At 36.6% G+C, this 27,292-nt stretch overlaps 2 protein-coding genes across 5 annotated transcripts; one reads left to right on the top strand and one right to left on the bottom strand.

The window, feature by feature from the left end:
- Nucleotides 1–68: 68 nt before the first annotated feature.
- strn3 (striatin, calmodulin binding protein 3) lies at nucleotides 69–24,826 on the bottom strand. The gene is given in 16 exon segments (XM_042742449.1): nucleotides 69–1,883; nucleotides 2,024–2,110; nucleotides 2,345–2,452; nucleotides 2,590–2,730; nucleotides 2,816–2,983; nucleotides 3,103–3,224; nucleotides 7,253–7,300; nucleotides 7,450–7,625; nucleotides 7,987–8,123; nucleotides 10,636–10,777; nucleotides 10,866–11,004; nucleotides 12,425–12,600; nucleotides 12,748–12,830; nucleotides 13,932–14,005; nucleotides 14,122–14,225; nucleotides 24,253–24,826. Coding segments are annotated over 16 exon segments (2,139 nt in total). The 5' UTR covers nucleotides 24,517–24,826; the 3' UTR covers nucleotides 69–1,713.
- Nucleotides 23,647–27,292, top strand: ap4s1 (adaptor related protein complex 4 subunit sigma 1). Of its 4 annotated transcripts, none has more exons than XM_042742448.1 (7): nucleotides 23,647–23,880; nucleotides 25,362–25,429; nucleotides 25,590–25,747; nucleotides 26,059–26,145; nucleotides 26,263–26,331; nucleotides 26,433–26,444; nucleotides 26,554–27,292. In XM_042742448.1, exons 3-7 carry the CDS (start codon nucleotides 25,610–25,612, stop codon nucleotides 26,680–26,682), a joined length of 435 nt encoding a protein of 144 aa, XP_042598382.1. In that variant the 5' UTR covers nucleotides 23,647–23,880; nucleotides 25,362–25,429; nucleotides 25,590–25,609; the 3' UTR covers nucleotides 26,683–27,292. The 4 variants fall into 4 exon arrangements, with proteins under 4 accessions (XP_042598382.1, XP_042598381.1, XP_018970637.1 ...); XM_042742447.1 differs by having other exon boundaries at nucleotides 25,587–25,747; XM_019115092.2 differs by lacking the exon at nucleotides 25,362–25,429 and having other exon boundaries at nucleotides 23,648–23,880; nucleotides 25,587–25,747.

Genomic DNA, 27,292 nt, shown 5'->3' with positions numbered 1-27,292 from the left:
TCAATGACCGGCCAATCAAATATCGTGATATATACAACGCTGCATTAATTGTCGAGACAAGGGGCATGTTGCATATACAGATACACCATTTAATATTTATTATAGACATTTTATATACATTACTTTTCAACAGTTGTTTTGCTTTGTGGTACAATCTTTAAAATCTGTTGATTCGTAGTAAATCAAAAACCTTACAAAACTCATCAAAACTCTTCAAACTGATCAGAACTTTTGGAAGACTAGAAAAAATACTTTATTGTAGTATTAATCATGCATTACACAAACAAAAATGTCTTTTGTTACACCATAAACTGCATTGTTTCCTTGAAAAATCATTGAACAGATTGGGGCAGAACGACCAAACCAAATATTTTGAATAAATTTGATTGATTACTCCAATCCCAAAAATTAAAACTCTATCAATTACTCACCTTCATTTCATTCTAAACCTGTAAGGTTTTCTTTCATTTTTGGAAGAATGTTCCAGTTATACAGGTCTGTAATGACATGAGGGTGAGTAAATGATGAAACGAGTAAATCATTTTTCATTTTGGGTTGAACCATCCCTTTAACTTCTCGCTTCTCTCCTGATCTCCAGCATCACAAGGTGAATTTAAACCCCGTTTTCAGCCAACCAAGAAATGGCATGAGCTTTTATATTAACCTATATATGTTAATTTCCTATCAAATAACTTGTTCGGTTTGGTTAGCGACAGTCCAGTCTTTGAGTTCCCATCAAACTATGCTCTGAAGGATAAGACTATCCACAAACAGAAAATAAACAGTGTTCGGATCTCTAACCTGTGATACTTAAACTCATTTTACAGTAAGGTGTACAGAAACATCACATAGTGACAGGATGCTGCAGTTTATTTGTAAATTCCTAAAAGCTCTCAGGGCACCACGCGATGTGCTTCTACTATCGTACAGTCTCTCCGTTATTTGAGAAAACAATTTTAAAGCAATGTAGTATGAGTAAGGAGAGCACTCATCCAGGGTTTCCAGATACACAAGACCTTCAAGAAGAAGAACCGCATAAAATGGAGGGTTTGAGTGGGATTATAGTCCCTTTAAAAAAAAAAAAATTGATTTTCAGCGGTTTTATGACAGTCTTTATTTATATAAAATTGATTATAAAAACTATACTTTTTTTACACAAAAAAATGAAACAAACGCTCACGGTATGAAGGTTGACTGAGTTTAACTGTATTCGCTTGCACGCTACATTAGGGTGAGGAGGGCGACTGAGATTAGGGTCTGGTTTATGGCTCGGCAGGGCGGGACTCAGTTCCTCTGGTGCCCGGATGATGGTCGGTGACAACCTACTGATGGATGAACATGATAACCACTTCATGGTCACTGAAACATACCTACAGGACACATAATCAGCTCAGTTCAAAACCAGTCAAAAGGCTACAAGCACTGGTTTCACTCCAGCTTTGACTTACAGTAAATTACAGTAATTTTTTTCTTTTTTTGAAGAAAACAAAACAAAAAAAGATTAAAACTGATTGAGCACTCCACACTGGCTTCGCAAAAAAAACAGCACGTCCCCCTCTTGGCACCTGGTATCGTGTGTGTGTGGTGTGAGTATGACAGCGTAGGTGGAAGCCACTTCAATGTAGTGTGAGAAATGCTACTCTTGTTACACAAGGCAGTGAAGCAGTCCTTTCTTTCTCTCATCTTTACGTATGCATTAATTCGGACGTGCTTTTATACAAACACTTTGGCCAGGGCATCGGCTCCGGCACTTCCTATGTATGCCTTAGATGGGTGGAAGGCAACGTCATATATGGCCTCATCCGACTTTTTCCTGTGCGCAGTAACCTCTTGTACGCATGTCTTGCTGTCCATGTTCCACAAGCGGATGGAGCTATCATGACCTGTGTTAGACAAAAAAAGAGACATTAAGTTAATATTTAAAGGGACAATTCAGCAGAAAAAATAAAATAAAATTATAGATTGCTAAGACTTTCGCTGATACAGTAGCAGAAGAGGATGAAAAAAAAAAAAAAAAACTTACTTCCTGACATCAAGTAGATGCCATTTGGATCTATAGCCAAACTAGTAACAGCATCCAAGTGAGCCACCATTGCATGAATGGATTTACCTACAAAGAAAGATGGATGGAAGGTGATTAATAATCCCAAACTAATCATATTTGAAAATGTAATGACATTTCACAATACTATTGTTTTACTGTATTTTTACATGCAGCTTTGATGAACATAAGACTTCTTTCTAAAACATTATAAAAATCATACTGACAACAAACTAGTGAACAGTAGTGCATGAATATTTTATAATGATATTTTATAATGACACACACACAAAAAATCCTCACCTGATTTATTATCAAAGAATTTGATGTGTCTATCCTCGTGAGCGGTGACTGTGATTGGCAGGGTGGGGTGGGTGACTACTTTATTAATGTGATTCCCAAAAGAAATAGCTGCAACAAAGCAGAAGCAAGTAAACAAGACAAATCCAATTATCAGGCTCCTGTAATTAAATTACTGAACTATATATAAATATCACATATCCACATGTGTATTTTTGTCTGTTTTAGAACAAATGTGAAGGACGTACCGCTCTCGCCCTGTGCGGAGAATACCACGACGGGCTGTGATGTCTCTAGATCATAAATGACAACATCTCCCGTGTTGTAGGATGCCACCATATGAGCTGGATCACACCCATTGAAATCAATTGATGTGGGAACACCATGATCTGAAAGACAGGAAATGAAGAAATTAGTTTGCTGACACTTCATTGATTACAGTGCAACAGTGCAAACAAGATACATTATGCTCACCTCTATCTGAGTTCAATGTGCTGAGACACGGTGACTTCCCCTGAGGGTTCCACAGCTTGATTGTCCCATCAGCTGAACAGGAGAGCAGACGCTCTTTGATTCCACTGTAAGCCAATCCCCACACTGCGTCACTGTGACCCAACAACGTACCAGCCAACACGCTGGGGTCTGAGTGAAACAGAGGGCACACACAGAGAAGATACTAGTGATCAGGCAGGTTTCCTCCTTTTAAATTCTTGCTTCTTTGTACGTTTTATCAAAATAAGATGTGACATAGATCTTCTCACCATATGTGTCGTAAGGGTCTACGTTAGAGCTGGGGATGTTCCACCACTGGATTGTTGAATCGATTCCACCACTAAAACACTGCTCGCCGCTCGAGCTCACAACCAGTGAGAGCACAGGCCCACTGCAGCAACAGATCATACAGGTTAAGAGGATTTGTGAGACAAAACATTACTGTCTGAAAGACTGAATTGGTGGATTCAGCAGAATACATTATTGTTTATTCAGGGGCCCTAAAAACAGGGTTTCAGCAGGTTTAAACTCAAATTTAAGACTTTTTAAGACCTTTTTTTTTAAGACCTGCACAAATAAAATTAATACCATATGAGCGGAGTAGGGCAATGTCTAGAGTACCATATTAAACTGTAAAATTACTATAAAAAGCATAACTTACATTTCAGCCTTTAAACCACTTTTAAGAAAATGGATGAGTCAAAAGTATTAATTATATTAAACCATTATTATCAATAAATTATATCAATTAAATAACACATTAGGGGTGTGCGATATTAACAAAAAATGATTTTTCTATCATTTTTCTGGGATTTTATCGATAGCAATAATTATACAATATTTTGCTGAGTGTTATTGTGCTGACATCTTATAAGGCCGGGACAAACCAAGCCGACGGTCGGCCGTTGGCCAACGTCGGGCAACGGTGGGGCTAGTTTGTTTGTTGTGTTCCACTCGTCGGGTTCACGTTGGCTGCAGTTTGCCCGACCGTCAGCGTGAGTGAGAGCTCTAATTGGATGTTCAGTTTAGCGACTGAGTCAGTGCCTGAGAATTTAAGCGAAAGTGATGAAAACTAGCACCTAAATGAAGGCAGTACAGACAGAAGGCTTTTTAAATGTTATGTGATCATTCCCAATCATCCTAATACGCGAATGTTTTCATAACAACATGAGCCACTTAAAATGATTAAAGTTATTAACGTTACTGATATTCAAAACTGTAAGCAAGTGCTGCTTTGTTTACATTTCTTATATCTGTGTTTTCTTGGTTTCGGTTTCTCATTTTGAACGACGAATATATAGGTCTACTATTGATAGCTGCTGATATAGACAGTTAATTCCTCTCACATGCATGCGCAGAACGCACATAATAGTCTGCCGTTGGCTGTAGTCTGTGTGGTGTGTTTGAGCACAGCTTTTTGGTCCAACGCTGCCGACGAGAGGCGACAACACCGTCGGCTTTCGTTGCTGCTAGTTCTTTGAAGTCGGCTTGGTGTGTCCCGGCCATTAGGCACTGCCGTGGACAGCTGACTCCTGAATTTTTTTTATATTCTTCATATTATGTGTGTTCAGTTCACAGCAGTGATAGAAATTAATCATTTCCAACAAGTTTTATGGGTGTTTTTATGAGCCTTTTTACCTTTTTTGAGTCAAATGCTTGCATTTGGGCTGTTACCAAGCAAATTAAATTAGTATCAACAAAATGTATCTTTAGCTGCATTAGAAGTGGCATTTAGATGCATTTACACACTGTTTAATGCAGCTCTGAGGGACATACTTTAAACCTGCAGTTACAAATAAACATGAACATAAAACAAACAATTACGATATTATCGCAAACCATACACATCACACACCCCATACTGTTTAGATTTTTCAAAATGCATTGTCTTCTTATCGATTTAGCAGTTCACATTTAAAGCTCTGCCTGTTTGCAGGGTAAAAACATGGGTTGAATTTTCAGCAATTTTCAGCAGATCGCAATTCTGGACTTTCCATCCCCAATTTTAAGACCTCTTGAAATCATAATTAAGACTTAATTTCTTGTACAATTTAAGAGTTTCAAGGCTTTAAATTTGATACAACTAAATTTAAGACTTTAAGACCCCGTAAAACCCTGTAAAAAGTGCTTAGGGACACATCAAAATTTTATGGATGTCAATGCATTAGAAAAGAAAATATCAAATCAAGTGCAAATGTTTTTTCTGGTAGTTTATGTAAAATCAGTAAAATAAATATATTGTGTCTAATGCAATGATACTCAAACATTTAAATCCTTCTGGAGTGTCTAAATACTTTCCGGGGGCCACGAAGGTGCATCAATTGAAGTACACCGTAAGTAATACAATAATTTAGTCAAACAGTGCCAGTAGTTTTTGTTTGTTAAATTCTTGCCCTGATCAGCTATATGTGTGATGTGGAAACATCCTAGAGCAACAACAGTGAAACTCCAGACCACACATGCTCACGGGACAGGACAGAGATCTCAGAGTGTAAATATCATGTGCCCTCATTTAACACACTCACTATTCACTTACAAACAACAGCAGTGACTGAAGAGAAGCTTGACAAGAGCTTTATGACGTAGGTTTAAAGGTGCACTCAGTCATTTTTGCCAAAAAAAAAAAACCCCTAAAGAAATAAAAAGCACTTTTGAATAAAATAATGTATACTGATATGACAAAAAGATATCGAAGTTGATGATAAAACTGAATGTGCATGTCAGCCATATTGAAGTAAATGAAAAAGTTGTTTTTGCTGCTACTCCTATAAATTTTGCCCAATTTTGTCCAAAATCTGATCGTATGATCTTTATGCTGAGCCACACAGAAATGACTGAATAGATTTAGGATATTCACTACCATTCCCAAGAAACACCTTTCTAAAATAGACCATGCCTGTGTTTGTTGTCTTATGCTATTAAGCTATTACTGTACTGTTTAATGTGACTCTTCAGCTGTCAAGTTAATCATAAGATGCATTACCATTAACTTAACTTTTCATATTATTCTGGTTAAAATGCTAAAGAACTTTTTTTGGGAGCTCATTCTCACACCTAAACCTCTCCTCAGCAGCCCGTTGAATGTGCGTCAACTGAGTGGTGCACTCTGCTAAGCCTGCCTCTAAACATTTTAGGTCACAGGTTTGAATCCAGTGTGGCATATTCGCAGACCATCACAGGTATTGTGGGGATAAATAATGCTGAAGTTGCTTATTTTCCAGATGTGGTACTTTTCTGCTATTATCTCATCTGAGCTTAATAAATCTTAATTTTGAGTTGATTGACACTTGAATTACGGAGCTTCAGGTTCTGCATAAACCCATGTATTCTCAGTGGCACAATGAAATGAGTTGCAGGCACCTGACCCAGTGATTGTGGGTTCTAATCCTGTGTGGTACAACTTTATATAACTGTGTGTAATGTTGTATGACTTGGAGACAGTTGCTACAGTTCTACCTTCGACGACTCAAGTCTCTGTAAAATTAAACAAACTACAGTGCATAAGTGGCATGCTGTGTAAATTGAAAGGCTAAAGCTTTGAAGATTTTCTACAAATTCAATGTGTAGCAAGTGTTTAACCATGGGAACTATACATTGTTTAAAAGTATCCAAAAAAAAAAATTCAAAAGTTCAAATATACCAAAATTGCCACAATGGGCTTGGCTCCATAATTGCTGCATGCAGCTATATATATTTTTGTCTTTGAAGACCTAAGATTCTCACAATGCTCTTTTCAACATATAACAAATATACTTTTTGTTATGCCAAGCTCTAAAATGATTTTTTTTTTTTTTTATCCTGATGGGACTATATATTGTTGTGGACAACTGTTGAGTCAAAATGCCTTGGGAGTCAAAATTATTGAGAACCACTGTTCTACAATGAGCAGGTCGCCCCCTTATGGACAGCATCAGGTTGGCATCACGTGACAATCCCCTTTCATTCAATTGACCAGCTACTTTATTACTAACCATGCTAACAAGTAAATATACTGGGATTTCAAGCAGCTAGACCATTTACAGTGTAATGCAGCAGCAAACTGCTTTGCACCAACAATACATCAATAATCATTGGGATTGAATACACAAATGTTTGTAGTATGACTGCAAAAGAAAGCTCTAGCAAGAAATCTCAGAAATTATTAAACTTAAAGCATCCGGACCAGTAGGTGTCAGTATAGAGTATTAGAGCACTGCCATGAGTAAGGGTAAACAAAAAACATAGTGAATGCGTCTTTAAATATGTAACATCATCATGCACATTTTGGCTGGTGTTGTGGGAACATCGTCTGGAGTTATGGATCACATGTAACCATCATGAATGAGCTTAGCAGAGGCCAGGAGAATACTACCTTTCTGAACACATAAGGTTGTGGCATATAAGTGTATAAAAAGTCAATATTATGAAATTAATACTTACATATGCCCTCTAAACGTGTATATGGGCTCCACATCAAAAGAGGCACTTCTGCAGAGCAGGATGAAACTTTGTTTAGCAGTTTGTTTGGAACATTAATGTTGCGTGATAAAATCATTGTGCTTCTTGAGACATCATTTTAAAGATCAAAAGCAATCCCAAGACATCAGGTTTCTTGGAAAGCCACAGCGAGCACTTACTTTTTGGCAGGAACTGTCTTCTGGAGGTTCCACAGTTTGAGGGTGTGGTCTTCCGAGACGGTGACCAACACTGGTTCCACAGGATGGAAGGCCAAGGCCCGCACTCCATCAAAGTGGCTTCGCAGGGTATATTTGGGATTCCATGTCTTCCTGAACGTGTCCTTATTGGCTGGCAGCTAAAAATAGAGGGTGGGGGGAGGGGTCGTTGTAGAGGCATTTTAACAACTGTGAAATCAAACCTGGAAATTGCAGGTCGACTGACTCTGAGGCATTAGGATAGTTGTCCTATCTGAGCGCACGACAAACCACACCTGCTTGGACAACCGAGGTCCTCTGTGACCTTTATACAGAATTAAGCTAATATAGTACATGACACTTGAGTAAACAGGACCGGCTGTTTTTAACTGATGGTTAACACAATGTAGACTGCATTTAAAAATTGAGCAGGAAATAGACCATTTTTAAAAAAGTAGAGTCTATTATTTATTAATGCTAGAATAGAGTATTATTAAAGCAGAAGAGCAATGGGGCACTTACATCATAGCTGTATTCAGCCTCGTCATTGGACACAGTCAGATCTGCAAGGTCTCCCAGGCCCAGCACACTTTCCAACATGTCATCAGAGCCCATGATAAAGGACTTGCCCCCACCAGGGGTGAATGGCAGAGGCTCAGCTAAGAATAGGAAAGAGAAGAGAAGGGCCCAGTAAACAAGGTGCCACACCTTAGGATTGAAAAACAGGGCTTAAGCAAAAGACTGTTTAACAAACACATACATCAGCAGTTGAACAGCTTTGTGAGGGTGTAATACAGAACATGCATCTAAAGTAATAATACAAATTGGATCAATAGCAAGATTTTGGCTTTAATATCACACCAGCCTCTGGTTACTCTATGGGGTATCCCAAAAAGCAGGTTATTTGACATAACTGGGTAAGTTTATGGAGTAAGTAAACACTAACCTCAATTTTGGTTCAGTAACCGAGGTAGAATAATCTAATATATATATATATTTTTTGCAATATAGAAAAAAAATATTAATCCATTGTTTTGTGATGTATTATATTTGTTAGAAATATTTTTTTCATTAAATACAATTTGTAGTGCTTCAATACGTAATGTTTTATATGATAAATTTTGATCTTTGATATAAACTTATATATAAAATAGATAAAAACAATATTTATATATTTTTATATAATATATATATATATATATATATATATATATATAAACAAAACTTTTGGGGCCATTTCCTAGAACCATACACTGTGCAACCCTAATAGATACAGTAATAAGAATATATACAGAGCGTTTATGGTAATAAATGTCTTGATTTAAGGGTGACACACACTTCACACATAGTTACCTCTTGTGCACAAAGCAACATGTGGACACCTGTTTATGGTGACTTTTTACATTACTGGGGTGGGCGATATCTTAGTCATTTTTGCTCTATCTCCATTTGCATTTTATTCAGCGATAAAATTACTTTCCTCATATAGGAAAAATTAGTCTTCCTGCTATATATAACGAGTCTATTAGTTGACATATTTCTGTGTGCGACAGTGCAGAGCAACATGGTGGAAGGTGGACACGAAATTGAGGAGTTGATCGCTTTTACAATCTGGAACTGGTTTGGTCAGGGCTGTACTGTAATCAGTCATTTAAAATGTCTCTAATGTCCTAATTTACATAATCCTTAGTTTAGAAGTGGGTCAGAACAGACAGAAGCGAGTAAGACAAAAGAGTGAGAGATAAAGAAAGCAGAAGTGAGGGTGTGTGATGTGTTTGACCCAGCTGGCTCTGATCGGAGCAGTAAGAGAATCTCCCGTGCTGGAAGCTGTCAGGAATGCTGATGCAGCCATTGGCCTAATTAAGATTCTACCACAGGGCCAGCGTGTGCCACAAAGCACATACGAAGGATACACATGCACATGCATGCACATGTTTAAAGAATAGTTTTTGAATCTTGTGCCGTGTGTGTGAAACCTAATAAAAACTTGCAGAATGGCCAAGCAGCTCGTTTCATAGAGTGAAAATAGGCAGTGATTTTTACTAGGGAAGTACCACTTACATTCCTAGTATTCTGGACGTATATGACAGCTTTGTGTAAGCAACTGGCTTAAGTCATTATTCACATGTTGATGCACGTCTAGACACACTATAGTTTAAAAGTTTGGGGTCAGTAAGATTTTATTCTGCAAGGACACATTCAATTGAAGTGTACATTTGTTCCAAATGATTTTTATTTTAAATAAATGCTGTTCTTTCTATTCAGTTTTCTATTTTGTACTTTTCTATCAAAGAAACTTTTTACAGTTTCCACAAATATTGACTAAGTGCAACTGTTTTCAACATTAATAATAATAAGAAATGATTTCTGAAGTATCATGTGACTCTGAAAACTGGAGTAATGGTTGCTGAAAGTTCTAATTCTTAAATTAAACAATATATTTCACATAATAACATTTTACAGTTTTCTTCAAATTATTGTAGACTTAATGAGCATAAGAGACTTCTTTCAAAAACATAAAAAAATTTCCAGATCCCCAAACATAATGTCAATAAAAACACTATTAACTTGTAATATACCGCAGCCTATTACAAATACAGCACTATATGTCCTATTGGTGCTTTTTAATGTTCTTTTTGGATTCAGTATACATCTCCATTCACTCTATGGCAAAGATCCGCATAGACATTCTGCCTAGTGTCTTTTGTGTTTTGGGGAAGAAAGAAAACACAGAGCTGAAACAACATGAGGGCGAGTAAATGAAAACAAAATGTTCTAGTTTGGGTGAAGTAGTCCTTTAATTGCAGGCCTTATTTTTAACCCTACATGATAATAGACCTGCAGTCATTGCTCAATCATCAAACACTCCTTTGAGATGTGCCCTACTTCATTACAGATCTATAATCTATAGAAGCTTGTTTACGCCACAGGATAAAAAACTAAAAAGGTAACTGCAACTTTTTATTCCACAATTCAAAAAAATATATAAATAATCTAAATTGTAAAAGGTTTTGGCAATTCTAAGAAGAAAAGTCAGAATTGTGAGACCAAAAGTCACAATTATCTATTTAAATTTTTTAAACTGTAGCAGAATCGAGCAGCCATAAAAACCACAATGATTAATGATTCTAAAATCCATTTTGTCTATGAGTTTAGCAAGCACTATTTTACCCCACTCTGTGCCGTCTCCTGAACTCCGAGCCTCTCCGGCACCTTCTCCATCCTCCGCGTTTACCAAAAAGTCAAACTCCTTGAGTGCCTCCTCTGTGTCAGGGTCATCCGGTAAGTCTGAAGCCAAACCTTCATTTCCGACCTGGAAAAGTCATCGTTATGGGCTATATTACATCAGAAACCATATACCGAGAACAATAACATTAATTATTACTAAAATTTTTACACACCTTAATTTTATGTTTTTTTATTCTACGTTTATCGCTCCTGTCAGGCACGTCCTCCATTATGTCGCCCTCATCTTCTTCCTCTTCATCACTATCGTCAGCATTTTCTAAAAAATTAAATGTCTCCAGAACCTCTGGATTCCTGTTAAACCAAAGGCATCATAAGCAATGTTTCAAAACAGCAAACATGGAAATCTTTTTAACTGTTTATATTAATATACCAGCTGAATTGACCCAAAAAACATTAGAGATGCACCGATTGCAATTTTCTTGGCCGATTCAGATTTTTTTTTGTAAGTGTGACCTGCTGATACCGATTTTTGCCAATTCCGATTTTCTTTATACTACTATACTAAACTATAATTGACAGCATATACAAACAAAAATCTATACTTTTTAATGCAAATATATATATATATATATATATATATATATATATATATACACAGTATATACATATATATATATATATATATATATATATATATATACACAGTATATACATAAATTAAGTAGTTCTCTCACTTAAAAGACTCTCAATATAAAGTGCTCTGTGATTAGAAAAAAGGTAGAAATAACAATTAACTGAAAAGGAGTTGCGGTACTATTTAATAAAACAGATGTCATTTCCCACTGTTTCTTAAATTGTCATTTTTCACTAACCTTATTAAATGTGTCATCTTTCACATCAAATTATTACATTGTTTCAATTAACTCAGTTAGAACAATAATAAGAAACTGTAGAATTGTTACCACTCAAATGAAATCAGTATCAACAAACTGCAGGAAACACAGAAGCTGCATCTGAAGTGGCATTAGATGTATTTACACAGACTTTGATGAAGCTGTGGTGCCATAAATGCATTTACACTGCAAACTTTCGAATGCATAAAGAATTTTATAAGATTACTGTTTTAAATATTTTTAAATGTACAAATAAGAAATGTTTGTTGGGAATGATGTGGTGGTTGTTTTTTTTATATGTGAACAAAAAAGTAGTTGGCGTCAAATGATCGTTTTAATGAGTGAGTCATTTAGTCCTTCATTCAACAGATTTGTTTGAACAGCTGATTCATTCAGAAACAAGGCAAGTGACTACTGTCTTTATGAATGGGTTACTGAATCATTGACTCACTTGATTCGTTCAAAAACGTGCATTCATTCAGTAAAACAGTTCTGCTGTGGCTTTGATTGGAACTATTTTCATCAGCGAAATTGAGCAAAAACAGTCAATATTGTGTCTAAACTTGTTTATTGAACTAGTATTGTATAAAATCACATTGCAATCATGTTTTACATTTTGTTCGTGCAATGTTGCGTACCTAAATCATATATTATAATTTTATTTTTTTTACTACCGCAGTACGTATCTATAAGTTTCTAGGAGTGCTGTTGCGCTCATTTATTTTGTTTTCTGCACGAGTCTCTCTCACACAGACTCACTCAATGACACAAATACATTATCAAACACGGTAAGTGTGACGTCAAAACAGCATGCAGAAAACCTGCTAATTCCAGTCCCTGACCGGTCGATCAGTGCATCTCTAAAAATAAATCTGTACCTTTTCATGTCTTGTCCCTTTCTTTTGGCTGGAGACTCTCCTCCATTGAGAATTTGCTCTAGGTTCTTGGTTTCCACAGAACCGTTCTGCTCCGAGCCGGACAGCCCCAGTAACGACCGCACTCTCTGCGACCGGACATCCAGTATTGTGTCCGTATAACCTACTTCCTGAAGATACTTGAAGGACAGAGATGTATAAAGACAGTAAGAACAGAGCTCAGACAATCAGGTGACATAAATAGCCATAATGGGATGATGCACATGCCCATGAACTTCCACACAGAGAAAGTATCATTCAGAAAAGCATGACGACTCAAGACTAACTTACTGTCTGAGGAGTTGCCTGCCCTGTTTCCACGTTAACTGGCTGTTCTGAGGTACAGCCGAGACCTCTGTATCTTTGGTATCTGTTTAAGAAACAAAATAAACAATAAAACCACATCAGTGAAAGCAGAACTAAATATACGAATATACACATACAAACTAAGTACCAATCAAATGTTTGGGGTTAGTAGGGTGTTTCTTGAGCTGCAAATTAGCATATCAGAATGATTTCTGAAGAATTGTGTGACACAAAGACTGAAGTAATGGCTGCTGAATATTCTGCTTCACCATAATAGGAATAAATTACATTTTAAAATATATTAAATTAGAAAACAGTTGCTTTAAATTGTAATTATATTTCACAATATTACTGGTTTTACTGTATTTCTGATCAAATAAACACAGTCTTAAGAGACTTCTAACCTTAAAAACAAAAACTTTGCCAACCTAAAACTTTTGAATGGTAGTGTGAGACGATTTTCATGTGAAGTGCCATCCTGGTAGCTAATCCAGACAATTTTTTAGTAATTTAAAGCAAACCGTCCCAAAGGAATCTAATAAAATTTGTACCCATTTATAGGATCCCTATCATATCCTGTTTATTTTGCTTGTTATTAATTAAAAAAAAAAAAAGACCCTTCATCAACCAACAAAGCAGGTGAAACAACATATATTACAAATTCATAATGTCTTCTCTGAGTTCAAAAGTAAAATAAATACAAACATATCAAAAAAACACAGACACAAAAATACAACTCCACTGAAATACGATTCATATGCAAATTCAGAACTCCCAGTCCATTCTAAATGCATTTAGTAATGTGCTTTGCACTCATGTATTGCCCATACCTTGAATCCGCAAATAGGGTTAGAAATGTCTGCTGCTGACCTTACATCGTTCATAGTGTGAATCACCAAACTCGTTACGACGAAATGTCCGTTGAGCATTAGTAGCTCAAAATAGTATCCAATTCCAAATAAAGAAAACAAAACCCACCCACTGCCATGTGAAACGCTACTGTGTCCTCACGACACCCGACGTTTTTCTTTCCGCTCTAACAATGACGTCACATCCCGATAAGAAATATTTAAAGGGGAAGACCGCTTTTATTTGCAGAGTTCAACACATGAAAATCGCTACAAGTGTATATACAGATTTTCAAAAGGAAGTTGTGTCCACTTACCTGATTCAAAGCTAGGCATTTTCACTTCACCTTGATTTAATTCTGTCCCATATTTTAATTTATGGTATTTTGCTCTAGTAATAGAAAAGAGAATCTTTGTTAAAATTCAAAAGTACATAATATGTTCACACACACACACAAAATATACAATGTTTGAGGAAAAACAAACAAAAAAAAAAACACTACAAACCTTTCTTGCTTTAATGCATATTCTAACATTTTTATTCTTCTAACAAGATCATTCTTTAAATTTTCTTGACCCTTCCTTTCTCCTTGGAGGAACGCTATTCGGGCCTGCAAGACAAAATAGGAGGTCATGAGGACAGGTGACACAAAGGCTAAACTAGTGTTTATATATTTTAGCTGAGTTGTCAACTTGTGAATTGCATGTTATGAAAAAGCTTGGCACCAAAATAATATATTGACAATAAATAGCAATGCCCTTGCTGACACCACAAAAGGGAACATTTAGCACAATATGCATTTGTGAACGAATCGTTTCATTGGTGCAGTTCTTTTTAATGAATCAGTAAATTCGACTGTCGAATCAGTCTGAATGAAAGCCAGAACCCAATTTTAATTTGTTATAAGATGCCCTGGAAAATCTCTGGAGCAAAAAAAAAAAAAAAAAAAAAAAAAAAAAAGCACAGATCTCTTATTTTTTAAAGAGGAACAAACACAAGGCCACTGGCAGGCGATGGCCCAGAGGAACAGAGCTCTACAGAGCAGGTTAACATTAGCAAATGAGAGCAGCTGTGCAACTTGACCCCTCTTAAAGGCCAGGAAGTGAATGAGAGGAGGCAAGGGGAGGGCGTATTTATAGACAAACCAAACCCTCAACCTTCCTGGAGAAAAAGAGCTCTTGCAGGCTCTCATGACAACTTTGTTTGTTTGGCAGGTAAACTGTAAGAGGACATCCTGTGCGGTTTTCATAGAAACAGGGAAGGTGAGGTGGGCTTGTCGATGATACATTATTTTCCTAAACCGCATAATGACAGAGAGAAACGTAGTGTTTAATAAAACTACAATGAAAGTGAAGTTCCAAATTTCACCTCAAAAAGAAAAGTTTTAGGGGCAAGCAGGACAGTGAGACGCCAGTCCATTGATCGAGTCAACACTACCTTCACCTCATGTACTAAAATATTTAACTGTCAAACACATCTCACTCATCTGACAAGCAGTATAGCTGAGGAGCATTGCGTAATACTGTGTTAACAGAAAAGGGCCCCCTGGTGAAGTGACAACAAAACAAATATAGTAACATATGTGACAACTAAGGCTGACAAGTTATTTAAAATGTAACTGAATTAAATGAAAAAGGCAGATTAAATCGCAACTGCTTACTAAAATTTCAATGTATATTTAAAGCGCTGACTGAACGATCTATCATTCCATATTGGCTGATGTTAGAGGTAATTTCCCGGCACTGGTCGAAAATAAAAATTCACTCGGCATGAAACTGTAACTGTGATCATATTTTCCCTATTATGAAGAATATATAAGTGAAACGGTTTCTCAAACAAGAAAATGTATTAATATATTTGATTTTTTTTTTAAATGATTAATAAGTTAACAAACTCTACAATATTGCAAAAATAAATAAATTCAATAAATAATCAAATAATAATACAAAGACAATTTAGTTTTTATGATGACTTTATTTGTGCATACTGTTTTCCTCTATATGGATTACCTGTACCATCATAACTTCAAACTGATCTTTAAAAACACTAATAACTGATATAATCAAATAATAATTTAAAAACACTAATAATTGCATAGTACTGTTAAAAAAGTAATCTTTAGGTAAAACTCAAAAAGAACATACATTTTCAATACTGTACATTTTATGACACCGAATTACACTAAAATCAAGTGTAGCGTTTAAAGTAATTGATTTTAGTAAAGAATTTCAATATGAGACATTTATCAGCTGTAGGCCATAACATGAAAATAACTTGAATTGCTCCAATGGCATAAGCATTTCTCATTATGGACTTTACATAGAGGTTAGGAGTATAATTCAATGTTAATTTTCACAAATATTTTTTTTGTGAAAATTATTAACTTATAAAGACATCCAGTGAAACTATCCTAAGAAAATTTTAGATCAAGAGTGAAAAGGCCAGTTAGAGAACACAGGCTGGTGCTGAAAGCCATTACGCTCTTGGACAGAGCTTTCACATGAGACAGCTGTCTGTACTTGTCTTCAGACTACAGACATTTTGGAACGAGACTGACACACTGAGGCCTGCCCTGCAGTACTCAAAAGCACAGCATGTGTACAGCACTCATGATCTGATTACAGAAAAATGCATATCTGAACAACACTAGACTCGACATACATAGACCAAAATACATCTGTAAAAAAATCAGTAACTATGGCATTACAGATTGTCCCCGCAAAGAGTATGAGATGATAAAGTTCTTGAGAAGAGCTGTCCAAGCGTCTGCCAGGAGCATGCTTTCACAATCCACCCCCACGTTCACAACGCTGGAATCAACATGTGAGGTCACTCCATTGAGACGCCTCAGAGGCAGCCCGGGGGAAACATAGTGAGATCACTGGCCAAAACTAGAGCCTTACAAAGGAGCAAGCTGCAGCACATGGGGCACGAATAGCCCTCACCGACGCATGACACATTCCACTGTACAGATGTCAGATTAAAGAGTTAACTGCAGAGAATATTACAAGCTAATGACAATTCTACTAACTGTCGACTAACCTGTCATCTTTAATGGAGAAAGATGTTTAAAGGGATACTCCACCCCAAAATGAAAATTTTGTCATTAATCACTTACCCCCATGTCATTCCAAACCCGTAAAAGCCAACAGTCTCCTCTGTGTCTCTCCATATCACTGTATGCTGCGTATGCTCTTCTGTATCATCCGCGCCACAAGGATGCGCTGTTTCTACGTATATTTAGCTTTGATTTGAAAAAACAGCGCATCCTTGTGGCGCGGATGCCACAGAAGAGCATACACAGCATATGTGACATGGAGAGACACAGAGCATACCGTTGACAAAGAAATTATTGAATAAAGTCGTTATTTTTGTTTTCTGCGCTTACAAAAAGTGTTCCCGTCGCTTCATATAAACCAGATTGCACGTCTGATGGTTGATGGAGTATTCTGACGACGACTTTCATACCTTTTATGGACCTTGACACTGTTATTTACTTGGCAGTCTATGGGACAGTCACAGACCTCCCGGTTTTCATCCAAAATATCTTAAATTGTGTTTGAAGACTAACGGAGCTTTTACTTGTTTGGAATGACATGGGGGTAAGTGATTAATGACAACATTTTCATTTTGGGGTGGAGTATCCCTTTAAGACAGACAATCATATGAAAGCTGTGGCACTTCTTGAATAAACTGTACTGGGCAAAGAAATATTTTAAAGGCCACTAAATATTAAGTTGACTGTCAAAAGTGCAGGTTGATTTACCCAAAAAGCACAAACTCTATTGCACTATGAAAAATGGGTCTGCTTGAGCATCACTTGGTTTGTCCAACCAAATGCAGACGTGGGAACAGTTAGGAAACCTACCTGAAAAATATTCAAATTTGTGCAATTCCATTATTTGAAGCTAACCCACTTAGCCTGACCTAAACAACCTATATATTAGGGCTGAACGATTTTTGAAAATAATCTAATTGCGATTTTTTTGAACAATATTGCGATTTAATATGCAATTATTTTTTAAAGCTCTTTATGTCCTGTATTATTCAACAAAGACAAGCTATAAGTCATTGTATAGTATGACCAACAAAATATTAGACAGATTAAACATAAAATGTTCTTTTCTGTAGGCCAGGCCTATATGTTACGATGAAATTAGGTGATGCATGAATGGATATGAATGAAATTTTTATTTAACAACTACAATCACAGTAGTATATTGACTGATTTGTTGAACTTCCAACCTTGTGAACATGTAATAATTCTGATAACAAAGCACTGATAAATAAACCTGGTGTAAACATTAATATGAAAGTCAGTAACAAATCACACAAACTTAAAGGATTAGTTCACTTCTAAACTAAAATTTCCTCATAATTTACTCTACCCCATGTCATCCAAGATGTTCATGTCTTTCTTTCTTCAGTCGAAGAGAAATGATGGTTTTTGAGGAAAACATTCCAGGGTTTTTCTCTATATAGTGGACTTCAGTGGGGTTCACTGGGTGGAAGCTCCAAATTGCAGCTTCAAAGCGTTCTACACGATCCCAGACGAGGGTCTTATCTAGTGACATGTTCGGTCATTTTCTAAAAAAAGAATAAAAGTGATATACTTTGTAATCTCAAACTCTCGTCTTGTCTAGCTAGCTCTGTGCAGTTCCGTTCTAAACAGTTAGGGTAGGTCGAAAAACTCCCATCTCATTTTCTCCTCCAACTTCAAAATCGTCCTACATCACTGAAAGAGTACCGACCCAGTGTTTACAAAGTGAACATGCAAAGAAGGTCAAGCGCCCTTTACAAAAAATGGTAAAACAGCAATGTAGGACGATTTTGAATGATTTTGAAGTTGGAGGAGAAAATGAGATAGGAGTTAACCGGAATGCACAGAGCTAGAGACAAGACAAGCGTTTGAAGTTAAAAAGTATATAAATTGTAATTTGTTTTTAGAAAATGACCAATCTTTTCGCTAGATAAGACCCTTCTTCCTCATCTGGGATTGTGTAGAGCCTTTTGAAGCTGCAATTTGGACCTTCCACCCAGTGAACCCCTATTAAGTCTACTATATAGAGAAAAACCCTGGAATGTTTTTCTCAAAAACCTTAATTTCTTTTCGTCTGAAGAAAGACATGAAAATCTTGGACGACATGGGGGTGATAAAACTTTTTACATTTTAATTCAGAAGTGAACTAATCCTTTAAGTGGACTGCAGAAATATAAAAACAAATCTGTTGCTTTACCACACTACTTTAGGTTGTTCAAAGTCACTGTAATAAACATGTAAACTTGTGGACTGCACTTTTTAAACACTGTCTGTTAACTTTAGACGGACTTTAAATAAATAAATAAGAACATATACAGTGGGGAAAATATTTATTTGATTCCCTGCTGATTTTGTAAGTTTGCCCACTTACAAAGAAATGAAGGGTCGGTAATTTTTATAATAGGTTTATATTAATGGATAGAGACAGAATATCAACCAGAAAATCCAGATAAAACATTAGAAGGTTAGAAATTGATTTGCATTTTTTTTTTTAATTTTTATAGTAGGTTTATATTAATGGATAGATATTATGAGTGAAAATAACTAATTGATCATCTTTCATTCCATATCTAAAACCAATGTCTATACCAGCAAGAACTGTGGCAATACAGTAAATACAGTAACAACAATAATATTGAGAAACTACTACCATTCAAAGCAACTGTTCTCAATTTTAATGTTTTAAAATGTCATTTATTCTTGTGACGCTTAATCTTCATTAGTACAATATTTAATGTCACATGATCCTTCAGAATATGCTTATTTGGTGCTTAAGAAACATTGATTATAATAAAATAACAAATTGTAGATGCTTGTGCTGCTCAATATATATATTTTTTGTCAAGTCAAAAAGAACAGAATTTACAGAAATCTTTCACAACATTATAAACCTGTTCTCTGTCATTTTAGATCATTTTAATGTGTCCTTACTGCACATTTCTTTAAAAAAAAAAAAAAAAAAAAAAACACTTACTAACCCCAAACCTTCGAACTGTACTGTAGTTAACCTGTCAAGAAAATGTACTTTAATTTATAAACTGATTAGACATTCTCTCAGGCCTGTATCTGTGCTGAAAAACTGTAATCATCTTTACAAAAATCTTAAGAAAGCAGCAGGAATATACAAACAAACTGGCACAACAAATAAAAATGGAAGTCTTTGCTCACACTGCTATTATTCACTGGCTAATTCAAAATCCTCTGACAAAGCATGTTTGAACTATTCAGTGAGTAAGCAAGTAAGATTTTGTATAATCAAACTACTAAGTGACAGCAAAGACATCTACAGCATTAGTCATACTGGCTGATTATCAGAGACTGACTGAATGGTCACTGTTTTCACTCGACTTCGGTTTAGCTTCCTCTTTTTGTTAATCAAGGACTCATATTTTCCCAAGTTGCAAATGGTCATAGCATTTCACGGCAGACCAACAGAGCTGACCGGGGGAGTTGATGCTTACACTGCAGTCAAGAAACCCGATAAACCACAAAACAAATAATCACAAAATACTGATGATGATGCACTAATTTAAAAAAAAAATGGACATCTTCGCCTTTAAATGTCCTTTCGCTTAGCAGGCCTGGCTGGTACATACATGGAGCGCTTCCTCAAAACTTTGCTATTCTTTCAATAAGTTCTCTGAAAGACAACAGATCTTAAAACACCCCTATCATGTCTAGTTGTCATTGTCTTCTGTTAAAGTTTAAGTTCACCACTCAAGAGTTCCCCAACAAATAAACACGTAGCTTGAAGTGATCAGATTACTACTTGGTTCACTTCTGTAATGGGATACATGCATTAAGATCTGAATATTAATGAGCAGAGTCTGTATAAGAGTATTAGGCCATTAGAAATTCACCTTACTAAGTAGTTTCAAGCAAACATCAATAGCATGAACGGAACTTATTACACCAGGACTAACTTGACTAGCCCTACATTTTTTTGGTAATTCAGTTTCATTCTCATTTCCTAAGCAGTGCGAAGTGCTGGCAGGCAATACTATGGAACACTGTTGTATTAAAACAGCATTGCTAGTGTCAGCAGAGTGTGAGGATGGCTAGTACACATATGGTCAGGAACAGCTGGCTGCTCACAGCCCCAAGCAACTCTCTGATGCTTGCTGGAAATCTCTGTCACCTACCAGATTTAAAGATCGGCGGAACAACATTTCAGCTGAACACAGACACTAAAAATACACTGTGCTGTGGGAGAAAAACAGCTGAATGAGGGGACCCTATGGGTTTAAGAATAGTACAATGGAAATATACTGGAAATGTAATAGTACAATGTTTATAGAAGTAAAATGTGCATATAAAACAATACGAATAGCACATTTAAAACAGAACTTCATATTTCAGTTATAAGTAAAGAGCATGAAAGGCTATTTAAGAAAGTGGAATATTGTTAGAAAATGCCTCATTAAAAATGAATGCCACTAATATAATACGCCAATTGCAAAAGACTATAACATTTACCATTATACAAGAGTTGATTGTCATCTGACTGGTTAGAGTTAAGCTATATGTGACGTTTAACTGCCTGTATTATGTTGTTTGTCTGTATTCAAGACCAAATTTCAGACCAATGTACAAAGTGCAAGCAAAGTGACTATATTTGACAATATTTGTTAGAAGAAATATATATACAGACTAATTGACTGTTTGTTTTAAATGGAAGACATTTTATATTAATTATTTGTTTATTCCAGTGTTGTTATTTCAAACTAAAATTAAAACTATTAAAAATCTTGGTAACACTTTATTTTAAGGCGACCTTGTTACACGTTACATGTACATACTATTATAATAACAACAAATTATGCATAATTACATGCAAGTAACCCTAAACCAAACCCTAATCCTAACCATAAGTACATGTAATTAATTAATATTACTCAGTACTTAAATGTATAATTACACTGTAACAAGGACACCTTAAAATAAAGTGTAACAAAAATATTTTTTGTTCATTCTAATAAAATCTAAATATTAGATTTTAACACTTAAACATAAGAAATTATGCCAACTAATGGACATAAAGTGTTTAAACTGAAGTACTAAATTTACTACAACGAAAACTGAAGAAAAATAAGGATAAATAGAAAAACAAAAAAACTAATATAAACTAAAACATGAAACAAAACTCCTAAAACTGAAAAAATAAAAGGCAATTCAAAATATTAAATATACAATAACAGCATATAAATGTTACTAAAATAGCACTGCTTTATTAAACTGCTGAATAGAAGCTAAAATGCTATCGAATACTTGTGACTGAATAAGTGTGACTGTGATTTGTTTAGCAGTCATGTTGATTTCAGTAAGAACTTGTCAGATGTTAACATATGAAGGAGATGCTGGATTTATAGACATGTGACAAATATTAAACCTGCACTTGACAATCTCTAATGGTTTGGAGAGCCATGACTCTGAAGATTGTGCTACCATGACCCACAAACCCCGAGCTAACCCAGATAACGCTAATCAGGCCCATTCCTGATGTGACTGCTCAGGACATCTCTGCTAGCAGCTATGCCTACGAGGCCCAGCAAACCCACAGGAAGAGATTCACATCAATTAGAGCCAGACATCGTTAAAGCGGAACTGAACATCTACCCATTAAAATAACACTGGCTACATCTCCTCCACATACACAAGATGCCAAATGCATGGAAGAGCACCTGATAATGCTCTCAAACATCTGCACACGAGGCTGGAGAATCAAAACGTTCATATGTAATATCATGATTTGATACGGTTTAACTTTAGTTCATTTGTTTGTGGTATGTTGTTCAGTGTGCGTCTCATGATTAGGTGGCAAGTGAACATCTGAAACATGGAATGTGGAGCAGATAAACAAGAACAATCCTTATTCTGAGGAAACCTGGATTGGCATGAGTGTGGGAGAGCACAAGCTGACTTCCTCTGAATAATGAAAAGTGCCCATTAAGTTTGAGCTGGAGTCATCCTGAAAGTATGTCACTGAACAAGTCTGTACATGGGTGGTGAAAACTGCTCGGCCTCCTAAGGGAAGACTGACGGTGTTTACATAACGCGACGTCCTGCCCCAGGCCTTCCAGCTCTCTTCCTCATTGACAAAAGCTAAACTGCCACTTTCAGCTCTCGCAGACATTAAAAATATGACAGCTAGCCTACACCCATTAATACAGGTGGCAGGGAGATTCAGCCGTCATAACACACTTAAGGTAACAGTTCAGCCAAAAATAACACAAAAAATGGTTCGCTCAAAAATGACATTTCTGTCATCATTTACTGACCCTCGCATCGTTCCCAATCCAAACCTGTATGACTTAAAATGTGGTCAAAATAGTTAAATTTCAGCAAATTTTGCAGTAAAACCTGTGGTCTATTGTCAGTAGTGTTGCGATGCATAAAACAGCTCACCTAAAATTAAAGTTTAAACCAAGCAGCTTTCTGTTTGTAATGTTTTCAATTTTCATTTGTGTGTAAACTGTTCCTTTAAGACCTTTAAGTTATTGCAGCTGGTAAAGGTATTGCTGTCAAAACAGCTTGCACACACAAAACCGGTCAAATGGTATTTGTGCGTTTCTGTTTTTGTGTTGCACATAAAGATAGTCACTCACGTTTGGAAAAAACATCAGGATGAGCAAATAAATACGATGTTGAGATATATTTGCTAATACATTCAGCTATCTAAATGACGTGAATGATTCATCAGAAATATGCTAATCACAGCATTCTTAAATAGATAGTTCATCCAAAATTGAACATTATGTCATTATTTGCTCACCCTCACGCTATTCCAAACCTGTATGACTTTCTTATATGAAAAATAAATGTTAGTCAGAATGTTAGCCACTCGCAGTCTCGGTCTCCATTCACTTCCATTGCATCTTTTTCCTTACAAAGAACGCGAATGGTGCTGTCGCTGTCATTCTGCCTAGCGTTTCCTTTTTGTGAGGATTATTCGGTGAACGCGCGGCTTCATTTACTTTTTATTGTTTTAAAACAACGGATATAGTGTGTCATAAAAAAATACTGTACATTACAGCGGGGTGTGAAAGTGAGCGCTAGTAGGATGGATCAATAAAAGAAGCGACCCATACGGACGCCATATTGACCAAAACAAAATGGCAGAACAAGAGAATAGTTGACAAAGTCTGCAGGCTTTCGTTGACAGATGTCTTCTCGTGACACGATAAATCCGCAACAACGACTTTTAGATCTGCTCCGGTGCTCGCGGGTAAGATAATCTGATTCAATCGTACCGAGTGTGGCGTAATATCGCTAATACAGCGATGTCATGTTAGCTTAGCTTAGCTCAGCCCATCTGCACTACGAGCGAGGGAGCGACGCGACGCACTGGATCGCGGTATTAAAATATAAGCGTACTAAATGTCATGTCACGCATACTTGGAGTGCAGACAGATTCGTTTATTTTAATGGAAGGGTGTAAGTTTAGCATAAATGGGGCGGACAGGAAGCTAACGAGCGCTGTAGTAAACTGCTTAGTAAATCAACGCAAAGTCTTCAATTAAAGCAGCCGATCTGATGGCAATCAATGTCTCGATTTGGGGTTTCTAACTAGTGTGTCAGCAAGCCCACGGGTCTCTACCTGGAGTTCGGCCCTCTCCACTTCCCAATGCGCCCTTTCCATCTCGAAACGGGCCCATTCGTGCTGGATGTAGTGTAAAATCCCCGGGATAGTGTACTGCTGGGGCCTGGGCATCTCGTCTTGCTGTTGCTGAACCATAGGCGCTGCTCCAGCGCTGGAGATCTGGGGATTAATGCTGCTGTTGCCCTGCTGCGGTGCGGGCTGCTGCTGCTGCTTCTGGGCGGCCATGCCTCCTCCTCCTCCTCCGCCGGGATGTTCATCCATGTTTAAAAATAGTAAAGTCCTGCTAGAAGCCGCCGATTGTTTCCCCTCAGCCCTCCCTACTTTACCGTTCGTGCAGCGATGCGACGTCGCCCTGCCCCACGAAATCGGCTGGCACCTGAGCGGCTGTTGTGGATTTCGTGTCAGCGCACGGATTTGCCGGCCGCCATTAGTCCGATCCCTGGATGTGAGTCTCCTACTGCGGGTGTGAGCGAGGGAGGACTGTGGCGCGCTGCATGATGGGACGCACTCGTTCGTTCACCCAACCCTGCGCTGTCTCGAGTCATCCGAATTCTGACTGACGGGCGGACAACTGCGCATGCGCTATACAGCGACCACATCACTACTGTCAATGACAGGCTCTGTACCTGATGATATAAAAATGTGGCCTTGAACAATACATATACATATATAAAGTAGGGCGGACGTAAGTAAAATATAAAATAGCTTCAACTGGTATGGGATTTTTTTTTCTTTTCATAACTTAAAGGTGCACGCTATATCGCTAATTTCAAATATTTTTCCTACTTTTCCGTACAAAAATTTACAGCAACTTTGAAAAAAAAAATTCCGATGATGTATATATAATTATATCACAAATATCACTGGGGTCATTTTATTTACTATTGACGTAATTTCTATTTTTTTCACATAGAAATGTGGCATAGCAAAAAATAGCAATATATACAGTAGGGCAGGAAGAGTGAAAATATCAGACCTTTTTCAAAATTGAAAGATTTTCAAATATTTCACACTCTTTTAAAAATAAAAATAAATAACGGCCACTTTGAGAAATATTCAATTGAAAACTAACATGATGAGAAAAGCTGTTTTTCTACACGGAGCAGGTCGCCCCCTCATGGACGCTGCCATGTTGACGTCACATGACCAGCTCTGACAAACGATCCACTTTGCAGTAATAATTTTACAGTATAAACAATAATTGTGGTAGCTGTGGTATTTTGGTGAACATTATGGTTACCAAAAATAATTTTATTTATCAGTTTACACATAACTGTGCTATTTTTATTTACTCTTAGATGTTTGTTGACGTAACGTCTCCTCCTTTCTAGCAGGGCCACTCTTTTGAATCACTATGATCAAGTTCCTACTTATGGTCAACAAACAGGGGCAGACCCGCCTGTCCAAGTATTATGAACAAGTGGAGCTTGGGAAGAGAGCGGCTCTGGAAGCTGATGTGGTCAGGGGATGCCTCGCGCGGAGGAAGGAAGAGGTCAGTCACGTTTCCCAAATTAATGGTTGACCACACTACGTGTATCACTGGCCATTGTTTGCAGTGCAAAATATTATGAATGTAGATAACTAAACAGACATACAAATAGACCAGATATAGTGATTAACAACAGAAACATAGTGTGCATGTTATGCAAAACATTACTATATGAAACATATGTGCATCTACACATAAAGAAGTAACACTGGAGACTTTGAGTCAGAGTTTACCGTCGTAAACTGGCCTTTAAAATCTTCAGGATTAAAATCTGCTGTTGAACTCAAGATGTCTTTGTATTTCTTCCTTCTCAGTGCTCATTTGTGGAGTACAAGGACTACAAACTAGTCTATCGACAGTACGCTGCACTTTTCATAGTTGTGGGCATCACTGAAAATGAGGTTAGCTATATTATTGGTAAAATGACAAAAATACTGACAGTCATAGGGAATTAATATTTTTTCCCCAGTAGTTTTTAAAGTCTGATTTATGCTCTCTGGCTGCTGTCTTTCACACAGAATGAACTCTCAATCTATGAGCTTGTGCACAACTTTGTAGAGGTGTTAGACAAGTATTTCAGTCGTGTGGTGAGTACTGACACTTTGATAGATTATTACAACTTTCTGAGAAAAGATATAAATTAAATTGTTCATTTATGATTAAATTATGCGTTTTCTTTTCTTGACAGAGTGAGCTGGATGTATCCTTTACATAATTACACATGACGTGTTATTGACCAAACTTGACTATTATTGTGTCTTCAGTCACACGTGTATTTATGAAGGTTTCATTCCTTAATGCACAATCAGATCATGTTCAATTTAGATAAAGTACACATTATACTTGATGAAATGATCCTGAATGGACACATTGTGGAGACAAATAAGAACCGGATACTGGCACCACTACTGGCCCTGGACAAGATGGCTGAAAGCTGATCCACTGCTAATGAGATCTCATTAATGTTCTGTTCCAAATGATAAATAAATGTTTTTTACTAGTCTAAACTTAGGATTCATCTTCCATTCTTCTACAAAATTGTTTGACATAATTTTGATGTGACCTGTAATAATCCCAATGCATTGTCAAAGTTCCTCCTAAATACAGAACTACAAGAAAATCCCCAGAACTAAATACAACGAAATGTAAATCACATTCAGGAAGGAAAGAGCAAACAAGACAGTGTTGGTACTTTGCAAACATTTTAATGATTATTTTTGGAGCATACACATTTGAAAATATTTGTTTACTTCAAACTGCAACTTGAGTTAAATAATGTTTATAATATACAAAGAAAATACAAGGGAAAGCACAGCTTGCTTTTTGCTTTGTCTTTTTTTCTTTTTTTAAATGTGCCTTGCACACAGAACCAGTGTTTCTGTATCTATAGCTTTATTGTAAAATTGCACAAATGCACTCAGGGACTTTGATCCTTTAGCAGGGCAATGAACAGTTGAAAACATACTCGCACAGTAACGGAAGCAAAAAAGGAAAAAAGAAAAGCATGTGCATGATTGTATGCAGACAGATGAAGTAAAACAAAGGAAA

The sequence above is a fragment of the Cyprinus carpio genome, chromosome B17, assembly GCF_018340385.1.
Source record: "Cyprinus carpio isolate SPL01 chromosome B17, ASM1834038v1, whole genome shotgun sequence".
Lineage (NCBI taxonomy): Eukaryota > Metazoa > Chordata > Actinopteri > Cypriniformes > Cyprinidae > Cyprinus > Cyprinus carpio.
Note: the sequence above shows the minus strand (reverse complement) of the source record. Positions and strands in the feature narration are given on the sequence as shown.